This window comes from Lactuca sativa, chromosome 5, assembly GCF_002870075.4.
Source record: "Lactuca sativa cultivar Salinas chromosome 5, Lsat_Salinas_v11, whole genome shotgun sequence".
Lineage (NCBI taxonomy): Eukaryota > Viridiplantae > Streptophyta > Magnoliopsida > Asterales > Asteraceae > Lactuca > Lactuca sativa.
Window position 1 is genome coordinate 80,860,077 of NC_056627.2, and position 12,821 is coordinate 80,872,897.

General features: G+C 37.1%; 1 protein-coding gene and 1 pseudogene across 1 annotated transcript; both read right to left on the reverse strand.

Moving 5' to 3' along the window:
• Positions 1 to 2,147: 2,147 nt before the first annotated feature.
• Positions 2,148 to 2,878, reverse strand: LOC111917847 (uncharacterized; annotated as a pseudogene).
• A 6,878-nt stretch (positions 2,879 to 9,756) lies between these two features.
• LOC111917842 (pentatricopeptide repeat-containing protein At4g39952, mitochondrial) lies at positions 9,757 to 12,453 on the reverse strand. Its single transcript, XM_023913479.3, has one exon. The coding sequence runs from the start codon at positions 12,297 to 12,299 to the stop codon at positions 9,918 to 9,920; it is 2,382 nt and encodes a 793-aa protein (XP_023769247.1). The 5' UTR covers positions 12,300 to 12,453; the 3' UTR covers positions 9,757 to 9,917.
• Between the last annotated feature and the right edge of the window lie 368 nt (positions 12,454 to 12,821).

The following is a 12,821-nucleotide window of genomic DNA, read 5'->3' on the forward strand; positions in this document are numbered from 1 at the left end:
CCTCGACTAGGAAAGTAACTTGAGTCGTAAGAGTCACTACTAGAAAAACAGCCTTTTACGATGCTCATTGCGCGTCGTAAAAGGCTCAGACGACGCGCAAATGCGTGTCAAGGAAGGCCCTGTCATAAAGAGAGACGACGCGCTTTTGCGCGTCGTCTATAGACGATGCGCATTTACGACGCTCATTTACGACGCGCAATTACGACGCGCGTTTACGACACGCAATGCGTATCAAGGAAGGCACTGTCATAAAGGAAGATGACACGCATTCGCGTGTCGTAACCTTACGACACGCGTGTTAATGACACGCAATGCGTATCAAGAAAGCCCCTGTCAAGAAAGGCCATGTCATAAATGAAGATGACACACATTTTTGCGTATCGTAAATTTAAATGTTTAAAAACAATAAATTTATATATTTATTAATTTTCAAATTAAATTTGCATTTAATTTCTCATAATAGAAATAAAATAGCATATACAAAAAATACAATCCATTGCATAATATAAAATAAAATTTCATACTCAAATCATAAAAGGTAAGATGAAAAACAAAATCAAAGATATAGTTACACCAAATTCAGAAAACAATTACCCTAGCTACATTTGTTCTATTTTCTATCCCACTCCAATCCACTTCCCTAGCTGCATGTGCTATCAAACTCCATCTAATTGTCCTTGCACAACCGAACAAACAAACATGACTATCAAAGATATAGTTATGTGAATTTCAGAAAAAAATACCCACCTGAACATTTGTAGAGTCTATATCTATTCGTAGTCGTCTGGTACTTCAGCAAACATGTATTACCTTTGAGGATGAAAAACATTAAGGTTGGATCCATGGAAACTAGAAATCAAATTTTCAACTTATGAGAGAAATTAAAAGGTAGAAATTGAAGCTTACCTACCTGTTGTAGCATCCACATAATACTCCCACATCCATTTCATATAACATTTTTTACACAACTTCATTTGACCACCATATGTACATATATTAAATTCTCAAAGCTCTGTTTTAATTTGCTTTTTAAATTGCATGAAACATTGAAACCCATGTTAAGCCTTTATATCATATAAAAATTAAATAACAGATTGTAGTTGAAACCCATGAAAAATGCTAATTCTTGAAAATTCATTACTCCAAACCTGTTTAGACTGATCATTACAACCACCTAGAATGCTCCACACAGCTCCAAAAGGTGGCAGCAAGCTCCACACAGCTCCAAAAGCATGGGAAAAAATTTGAGACCAACAAACACAACAACTAAGCAAAACACAGAGCAGGGGTAAAATGGTCAAAAAGGCAGAAAACACTTCAAAGTTCAAATAGCAACCGTAGCAGGTTAATGATGTAGCTATAAAATTAGCAATTAGATACCTAAGAAAGAAATCACAAGTTTCCCCAAGTTTCCCCTGTTCCAACAATTAATAAAATCAATAATTCACAAATTAGGTTAATGATGTAGCTAATTTTTTATACTCACAAGAGAATAAGGGAATAAGTGATGCAATCGATTTCTACATGACAGAGTCAGAAAGAAGACCGGGTGTGTTGTTGTTCTTATAACATGCCTTGCTTCAGAACCCACACCATGTACTATCTCTGGTTCACTTTCCTGCAATATAAATCCAACATGAACAGATTATCAATAACAACTGATGATATATAAGAATTTTATGAATGATATATAAGAAAAGTTATGATAAGGGAAAAGGAACTTGCACTCACTCTTTCATCATCATGTTCTACCTTGTCGCATCTCAAGCATCTCTCTCCCGAGCCAGTCAACTGAACTAGATAAATAATTCAAGCCGGTAACAACTCTGGAACTGCCAACTCCGCCATGTCCAAGGTTGGTAGAAGCCATTTAACACCTGATGAATAGCACAAAGGTGGCAACGACTGTTTCTTTAGTAACTTCCAGGAAGTTTTTTATAAATGTCAACCAAGGGTATAATGGACCAAACTTGAAATAAATTTATATTTATCCCTGACATGACGTTGAAGTTTTCAACCTCGAGTGTCAATACCAAGCATATCCCTGGAACTTTGTGCTGTTGGATCGATGTATATCAGGAGCTGTAAAATCAAAAATAAAAAACATTAAATATGAGTAAATGCAAATTGTAACTTACCAATAGACATTAAATATGAGTAAATAAAAAATCAAGAACATCATCAACCAATAGTTTGATACCAATAAATTCATCATGATTAGCAAGGCTTCTAGCAAGGCTAATTGCTCATTCACTATAATCTATTCCAGTGAGATCAGAGAACCTATTTATACTAACATCAAAAGTAATAAAGAATGATTTATCAATTATCATCGTACCAAAAGGAGGAATAAGTTTTATTATGTATAATACTATACCCCTGTTTAGCAAGCTCTTGAAGAAGTAGCCCATTTCCTGTTCCAACATCAAGAACACTCCATCTTGCTAAATCTTTATCCTCTTGACTAACAGACTCAGAGTCATCAATTTTATGTTGAATTTGTAAATGTCTTTGTGAAATGTCAGCACATAGTCCTTTTTTCCATGAAGCAACCATTTCCATGACATCTGCCCCAAACCTTTAGAAAGAATTTAAAAAGTCATACAAAAAAGCATCTTGTCAAAGAAGGTATATGTCATAGTCAATTAGATATGCATACCAAACTTCACCAGCATCCCCATGTTCACGAAAATTTGTCAATTCATGTGCATATGTTGCATCCCAGTAACTTTGATACCCCAGATGATTACCTTGGTTAAAGCTTTAATTTACTAAACCTTCAATTGGAACTGAAGAAGCATAGGGCACTACCCTTGCTGTTGTAATTGATGATTGGGACCCATTTTGCCTAGCAATAACAGATCACAGATGTGACCATTATTGCAACTAAATGAGCTTCAATTCCATTCCATATCTTCAATTCCAACTCTCAAACGCTAAATGGTAATTTTCTCCAGCACTAGCAACTTCAGGGTAAGATTGACAAGTTGATTTAGTTAATGAAGAATCATGATCTTGAAACTGAATTTCAACTAAACAACACATGGGTGTCTTCAAAGTCAAGATCAAGAACTAAAGACGATGGAATTTTCTAAAAAAGAAAAACATTAAGAACAAGAACAAAGGCAAAAGGATTGGATGTTTAAGAATCATAACCCTAATTTGTTTACTAATCACAGATAAAAATGCCCAGATTGGGAAGGAAAATAAACATGCAGGTTCCAAAAATCAAGAAACCCGAACAATTTATGAAGATCTTATAAAATCAAAGAGCTAAATCCAGATAAATTCTAACACTGAAAGAAGAACAAGAAAGGGGTTTGAAAGATTAAAGATGAAAAAACATGAAAGCAGAAATTATACTCTATGGAGGAGAGACTTACCTAAAGTCGCAGGAGAAGAAGTGTTTATGCAATCAGAGTAGTTTTAGGGTTTCCTTCGGTTACTCCCTTCATGTCTCCGACAATCTCCATCTATGGAGGAGAGAGATGAGAGAAAACACGGTGGAGGGGGAGAGACGAGAAGGTGGATGCAAGCGCTTTCCAGAACCAGAATCCAATGTTGGAGAAGATGCAGCAGATGCAAGCGCTGTTGTGGTGCGATGTTGGAATGGTGGAGTCCGAGAGAAAAAACAAATTATGATGGGTAGCTATCATTGTTGGTGATGTTCGATTCATCAGAAGCCCTAGTTCTTCGCTCAATCGTCTATTTTGTGAAAGAAGACATTACCATTGCAAATGCGTTATGTTTGATTAGGGTTTACACAGAGAAGGAAGTGAAAGTCGATCGCAGAGGAAGGGGTTGCAGAGAGAAGGAAGGGAGAGAATGAAATCGATTTGGCGGGTGTAGAGAGTACACAGGGAGGATGGCGGGTGTTCAAAATTTTGGGGGATTTCATTTTCCCTCGGACACGCGCGTTTCTTAAAAAAAATATAAAACGACATTCACAGATGACGCACAAGTGCCTTCCGTGTTTTTAATATTTTTACATCAGACACTAATTTAAAGGCACTCAGTAATGCGCGACATAAATCCTTAAAATTTTTGAAGAGATGACACTTTTTTAATGTCACTCTCTAATGCGTAACATAAATCAAAGAGCGTCGTGTTTTGCGCGTCGTAAAAGGCTGTTTTTCTAGTAGTGAGTCAAGCATTGACTACGACCATCCATTCATGCGTAAACCCCACGAGTTAAGCATCTCAGTAGGGATCCTAGAAAACCTGAGAGTTATGACATGTTAAACTCTGAGAGAAGTGGATGAGAATAATCAGATGTTCTGAGAAACGGAACCCTATACTCTCTAGATTTAATCTAGATCGAGAAAACTCAGAAACACCGGAAGAGCAGTTGCAAGTAATACTCGCGCTACTCAGGCACTTCGTCCATCCAGTTACAGACGAGTAGTGCATAGGACACACCGCCTCCTCGTGCGAGAAAAGTCACCGTCGCCCTATAGACGTTAGACTGCACTCTCCAAAGTTAAATACTAGAATGTCCAGAACCACATGACCACCTCCGCAACCAAGAATACTCGAATAAAGTAGAATGGTATGTTGTGTTGAGCCTTATAACCCAAGTCACAAAGAGATTGTAGACTTGACACCAGTCTAGGTGTTAGTCGATGGGTTATACAAGAGCACGCACGTTTCCTACAAACTGGAAGGAGCCGACACCTTAGAGAATAGGGCATGTCTTAGAGATTCGTTGGACTACTCGGTGTTCCAAGGAATACTATCTCTAAAGAGATAGTAGAACCACCTCCTGGAATAGTCCAGCACTTCTAGAAAATCTCGAAGGGCCAAGTTAGCCTTGATCGGAGACCGCTATCCATGAAGCAACAAAATGAGTAAGAGCATGATTCTTTCCATTTAGAGATCGTGCTGTGAAAGCATCTATTAGATGATTATGAAAATTTAAATTTTCTAAGCATCTTCTGGTAAAACCCCCCTATCTCACCAACCTCGAGAGCTTCCGTTAGAAACGCCGCAAGAGTTAGAAGTGCAGGTCCATTTTGCACTAGGTCGAGATAGATGTCACGTAACCAATAGAGGCCAGAACATAGCCGATACATCCGATGATCCAGAAAACCTCCGAAAGCCAACCTTTAAGAAGTATGAATCCAAAGACGATCCGAGCCTTCTAAGAACCAAACCGGAGAATACCCCCCCCCCCCCAGTATGAAGGAACTTTTGGAACTTCAGAATGGCGGTCACATCGAGTGATGATCTAACCATGTAAGTACATTATGTTCTAAGTACTGAAAAGCTCTATCTTCCCAAGAGTTTAGGACCATCTGAGATTCTTGATAAGGATTGGTCTAACCTCCGTCGGACTTCAACTACCTTTGGAATTCCATGAAATCCACCCAAACCTATCCACGTCTTAGACTTGAAGAAGTACTTGTCCGACGCGACTCTCGAAACCCCTCTCGTCAAGATCAAAATCAATGAGAGTCCAACTTTGTAGAAGAACCTGTAGAAATCACGGACTGAGAGGTCAAGCGAATGAATAGAATCCACATTCCAATCATGAAGGTTCTCTGGTACGTCAAGCAAAGCCCTGAATTCACTTGGGAGCGTGAGGACCAACCAAGTAGGAAGTACCCTCATCTCTTTACTCGGTTATTCATACCTACTTCCTGGCCTAAACACTAAATTTCGGGACGAAATTCCCTCTAACGGGGGGATGATGTGACAACCAAAAATTTTCTATTGCTTTGAATGCTCAGCCACTCAACCCAAATTAGTGTCAGACTTATTCCTGCTATCATTTGGCACCATTTAAAGTCTGTTCGAGCATTCTGAGCCCAATACACTTAAGGAATAAGTGTTGGGGTTTATCTGCCGAAGCTATAGTACAACGAACGGGCCGGAAACACATCTACCTGGAGTTCATGGCCAGCACATGGGACTTTACGGCCGTAAACTCCATCTGGGCCGTAAACTCCACCTTATGTGGAAAGTTGGCCATTTGTTCATTCCACCCTTTCCTTTGGCTCAAATCCTCTCAACTATCATCCCGCTCTTCGTCCCCGATCTTCAAAACTCGTAAGTTTCTTGTCCCAACTAGTTGATATACTACTTAAGCTAGTGATCTTACATGTTTTCATCCATGAAATTCATGTTTTCATAGATCTTCAAGTTTCACCAAGAACACCAAGAACATACACTAGTGTTCTTGGCCACAAACGACCATTCAAGCTCCTAGATCGTAAGTACTCTTATCCTAACTCATTTTACACTAGGTTTAACATGTTTAGGGCTTAGAAACAGCAAGAAATCAAGGATGAATGAGAGTTTACGGCCAATGGATGTTCTTGGGCCGTAAACTCCCTTTAAGGGTGCAAAGTTGCCCTTTCTTCCTTCCTTATGCCCAGAATTCAACCTAGAACCAACCACCATTGAAGTAGGGACTGTAAACATCAAAGAAACCATGTCCTCATAGAGTTTACGGCCGTAAAATCCTAAGGAAATGGTCCTTGGGCCGTAAACTCCATAAAGGGGGTCATATGATGCCTCTAACACCCCTATGGCTTGTATAATTGACTAGAACCTTGCATGCTTAATCTAGGAACAAAAAAACATAAAATGAATGGGAAAACATGAGTTTACGGCCGTAAAATCATGTGTTTATGACCGTGAACTCCTCCAAAGGTCGATTTGGAGCCCCAAATCACTTCATATGCCCTAGATTCGAGTCTAGCTTAATCCCTTGAGTGGTATTAGACTTTTGAACACCCAATGGCACCACTTCCATGAGTTTACGGCCGTAAACTCATGGGGGAAGTGGTATTGAAACCGTAAACACCCCTAAGGGCCACCATTTGAGGAGTAAACTCCAATGTGAGGCCATACACTCTTTATATACAACCCTTGGTACTCCTATCACTCGTAGTTAAGTGTTTTCATACATTAGGATGTCCTCACTTTCATAATTAGTTATTAAATGACTAATTAGATACTTAAATGTATCATTACATGTTAAATAGGATCCGAGTGTGTGTTCAAGTCCTCACTTGACACCTAGCGTCCTATACCGTCCGTTCATCCGAATCGCCCACGTCAGGTGAGTTCATACCCCTGAATTAACCTTTTAAATGATTTTAACTGCTTTTATGGGGAGGAATACAAGTTGAACTATATAGTTATTAGATCAATCACATGTGATTAATAACTGTATAGCAAAATAGATTTTTGCATGTTAAAGTGCTTTATCCAACTAAAGGTGTTTCAAATCATGTTTTCGAGTCTCGTTAAAGTACGAATGTCCCTTTTTAGATTATTAAAGATTTTCCAAAGGTTTTCAAAGCTTGTTTTATAAAAGGAAATCAAGTTATAAATTCTTATTCATAAGTTTTCCAAAGCTTTTTACCAAATTTTCTTTTATGCTTTTATATTATAAAATGCATGCCTGTTTATGTATAGTTATATAAGTAATGTATAAAGGACTTAGGAAGGCCAGCTCTCCCTACCTCCTTTTCTTTGTTTGGATGTGGCTCTAGGGTATCGGCTATCCGTCCGAAGGTCGTTTAAATATTAGTTATATATATTATGTATACATGTATGGTCATAAAATTTCTCTCAGCCAGTTCATCTCCTTTGGGTAACAAAGGCATCCTTCCATTATTCATATTTTTAGAACACTAGTAACTATTATAGGAATAGTTAAGGGATTCTATTTACTCTCTCACACACACACACACACACACTCTCTCTCTCTCTAGTACGACGAATTACTCAGGAGTCAGTTCATTCGTGTGTCTATACTATTATTATAATACTTTAAATGGAATTTGACGCACTATTTCCCGATACGACGCTTCATAGTGCCATCGCCGTGTAACCAGAGTCTCCTGGAGGGAGAGCGGACACCATGTGTATAGATCTATACGGGACAGACACTCCGACATCCTGACTGCTAGCTACAATCTGAGCCGGTATGGCCCATGGGTGACATAATGTTACTAACTCTACGCATGACCTGGAGGGTCATCAAGGATTCAATCGTCAGTCAGCATGGTTACATACGATTTCACATTCAACCCTTTTATATCCCTTTAGATTGAGCCAGACGTATTGTTCATTCGATACCCTCCTGGAGTCTATGTTTTATTCACTTTTAGACTTTGCGAGGCGTCCCTCCTGGAGTCTATGTTTTATTCACTTTTAGACTTTGCGAGGCGTCCCGCCGAGAGTCTATGTTTTATTCACTTTTACACTTTGCAAGGCGTCCCGCCTAGAGTCTATGTTTTATTTACTTTTAGGCTTTGCGAGGCGTCCCGCCTGGAGTCTATGTTTTATTTACTTTTAGCCAGCAGTATTACTGATGAGGTATAATATTATTTTCCCTTATTACTTTTACTTGTGATGTTCCTCACAATTCCTTTAAAAGTAAAAACTATATTTTGATAATGATAGTATTTTTGGGAAATTACTCCTTAAAACATAAAACTGTTAGGTCTTGGTAGAAGACTGCTTTTGATAAAGATACTCCTTGGTTTAAACATATAACGATTGGGTCTTGGTAGAAGACTGCTTTTAAAATTAGAAAATATAGGATTTTCTGGAAAGAATTCTAACACTCTGTAGGTTCTAAACCACCACTTTTCTAAGTTTATTTTGAGGAAAAACATGTATTTATACCAATGCCATTAAATACTTATGAACTCATCAGCATTTAAAAATGCTGATACTCGCTTTCAAAATAACTTGTATTCTCAGGTCATCGGTAGACAGATAAACTCCGAGAGCTTTTGCGAAGACAGCCTTGTACCGAGCTGCACTTTATGTTATTCTCTGTATTTTACACTTGATGTTGTTGCGAAATGTAACCTATGTAAAATTATTACTATTAATGCAATGATTGTTGTACTTTGATTACTGTACTGCATATATTGTGATACTTGACATGACGTCCTCCATCCCAGAATGTTTCCGCCGTTCTCGGTTTTGGGGTGTGAAACATGAAGGAGATTGCATATCATATGATCATTCAAAGGGAGGAAAAGACAAGTTTTAGTTGCAAGAAATAGCAATGAACTTTTATTGATTTTTTTTTTATCACAACATTCTATTTTCATATCTTGTATTTTGAAAAAATCTACTTAATTAAAGCAACCACGTCATTTTCATATAAAATGAAAGCAGGATGCATTTGTTTTCTTAATTAATTCTACTAATTGTTTAAAAATTCATTATTAAGTTTGTTAACGACTTTTTCATGAAACATGTATTTTCTTTCGTAAAAAATGTAATGCAAAATTATCTATCTTTTGTGTCTTTTTATAATTATGTTAAAACACAGTTTGATATCTTCATTAAAACACTTTGATTATATAAATAACGTCGAAGAATATTTCTCCTCTGATTTTAAAACTTCTTAAAATCTTTGTGATATTTTACCCGAGAGCCTAATATGCTACTTCTTAAAATCGTTATGTTAATTCTACTAATCGTTTAAAAATTTATTATTAAGTTTGTTGACAACTTTTTCATGAAAAATATGTTTTCTTCCATAAAACATGTAATGCAAAATTATCTATCTTTTGTGCCTTTTTATAATTATATTAAAACACAATTTGATATCTTTATGTGATGTTTTACCCGAAAGCGTAACATTCTACTTAAAATCTTTATGTGATGTTTTACCCTAGATCCTAATATGCTACATGTGAGATTGGTAACTTTAAACATACATGAACCCCATATTAACTCTATAAAAGAACCTTTATGGAGAGAAGATAGATATACAACCACTTGTAAGATTATGTCACACCGATGTTAGATAAATTAGAACATAAAAAATGACATGCATTACTAGTATCAGAATATCACTCGTATTTGTATTTGTATTTATAGTAATTATCTATTATGATTGGACTTGTGTGGATGAATTACATCAGCTAGTGTGGACCAGTTTAAGGGTTGCTAGAAGAATAACCTACTGCCTTTTCTACTCCCCTTTCCTTCATGAAGTTTCTCATCTTTTCAGCTTCCTCCCACATCCCTACCGAATCATACAAGTTTGAGATAATTACATAATACCCATCATTCTTTGGGTCACATTCAATCGCGCGCTTTGCAACCCTAATACCCATTTCGGGATTGTTATGTGTTTTACAAGCACTTAACAAAGTACCCCACAAACCTCCATCAGGAACAATAGGCATTGTCAAAACCAAATCTTCAGCCTCATAAAGATTCCCCAATCTACCAAGAAGATCCACCATACAAGAATAATGTTTAAGTGTTGGTTTTAAACCATAATCTCCCATTCTCCTAAATAAATACTTTCCTTCCTTCACAAACCCTACATGATTACAAGCCGAAAGAAGTGCAAGAAAAGTAAGCTCATTTGGTTTAACATTCGATTTTGATCCCTCCATCTTTTCAAAAGTTTCTATTGCTGACGTGGCGTCTCCATGCATCGCGTAACCAGAAATCATCACATTCCACGAAATAACATCTTTTTCACTCATTTGGTTAAATATATTTTCCGATTTTTCGAGTTTCCCACATTTGGCATACATGTCAACTAATGAAGTAGCAAGTGTTACATTAGTCAAAATCATTTCTTGATCGATATAATTTGAATGTATCTCTTCTCCTTTTTCACATGATCCGATTTGGGCACATGCAGAAAGCATGCTAATTAGTGTTGCTAAATTAGGTTTAATCCCTTGAAAAACCATTTTATTGAACAAAGAAAACGCCTCATCATAATGCTTAGAATTCACGTAAGCAGAAATCATTGTGTTCCAAGTGATAATATCTTTTTTTGTTATACAAAATAGTTTCCTTGCTATCATTAGTTCTTCATTGTTAGTGTTTCCATACATGTCTATGAGTGAATTCGACACCAATGTATACTCTGTCATAAACCTTTTCACAGCATAACAATGAAGAGATTTTCCAAGATTCATTTCCCCCATTTTTGAACATGAAGAAATAACCGATACTAAACTGTAACAATCTGGATTCATGCCTAAATTTATCATCTTTGTAAAGAACTCGATGCATTTGATTCCATATCCTAATTTACCATAGCAATGAACAATGGTATTCATAAGTTCTATATCAATTACACCATTGAAGACATTTTCAGCATAAGTTATAAGTCCAAACTTAAAGTACATAGTCATTAATGAAATATGAACCATATGATCTTCATGATAATTTCTTCTCACTAAAAACCCATGAAATGTTTTTCCAAAAGATACACATGTAGAGTTGGATAGACCAGATATCACACAACTGATAACCATTGGATCTGGATCAATCCCAGAAAAAAGCATTTCCATAAATTTATCTAAACTTTGTTTTACACATCCAAATTTTCCATATACACCAATAATTGAAGTCCATAACTTGATATCTTTTATTGGAACTTCACAGAAGGACATGCAAGCTTCTTCTAGAGTTCCACATTTGGAGTACATGGAAAAGATTGAAGATTGAACAGCTATCGAACATCCAAGTCCAGATTTTAAACTTACTCCATGTAAGCATCTACCTGAATTTACTGAATCTAAATCGCCACAAGCTTGAAACCCACCTTCTAATGTTCTAAAATTCGGCTTTTCATCTTCTCCACATGTCCTATACATCTCACAAACACACCTTAATCCTTTCTCGCTCTCACCATTCTGCACATACCCGATAATAAGAGCAGTCCAAGCAACCACATCTCTCAGACGCATTTCATCAAACACCTGTTGTGCATTCTCGACATACCCACATTTTGAATACATGTACACCAATGAAGACCCAACAGCAGAGGTTTCTTGAAAAATTCCAACTTTAAACACCAAACCGTGTACCATCGTGCCATTAATCAAATCCCCAAGCTCGGCACAGGCGGAAACGATCATGGGAACTGTAAACTGGTTTGGGAGAAGGGAAGTAAAACCTCTCATGGAAGCGTAACACTCGAGACATTGTGGATACATTCCATTGGAAAAGTAAGCTTTAATGATAGAGTTCCATAGGAAGATATCTTTATCACCATCAAATGCATCAAATACGTGTTTCGATGATACGGGCTTATGGAGATAAGCGTAGAGGGAGATGAGTTTTGAAGAGATGAAAACGTTAGTTGAGTGATGTCCTGTAGTTATGATGTAAGCGTGGTACTTTGTGAGTGATTGGAGGGTTTTAGGAGATCTAATTGAGAGAAATTGGTCGATGTGGTGAGTAAAGTGATGACTGATGGTGCCAGTGGTTGAGTACGAATGAGAGATTGAAAGCTTGGAACCGCCATGAATGGCGATTGAGATGACTTTCTTGTATCTATACATCATCTAGGTTATTCATGAATTTGAGTTTCGGTATTTTTTGAAGTGTATTGAATGGCATCCGGAAGAACATGGAAATATATTGCCACAATTGATACTACAAATTGTGAAGGTGATTCATATCGGGCTTGCAACCGAGGGAGTGTGAGTGGCCACTATTTGTGGAACCGTCATTTTAGGGTTTAAACTTTTGGGAAAATGACTAACGCGGTTGTACTCATTTGGTTTTTTTTTTTTTTTTTTTATTCAATATATCATTAAACTTGTTGTTGGTGTTTACCATAGCCCTTTTGACCGGCTTTTGACCTGTGATAGCCAGTCAAAGGGTTATGGTGAACACAAACAACAAGTTCGATGGTATATTGAGTACAAAAAAAAGGGACCAAATGAAAACAAACGCAACAGTTGGTTACCCTCCTGATTCATCTTTCCTTTACTCATTTACAACAAATCACACATCATCTCCTACTGATATTAATGACTTTATGAGATTCATTATTGCTTCTCTTCAAAACATAACCTACGAAA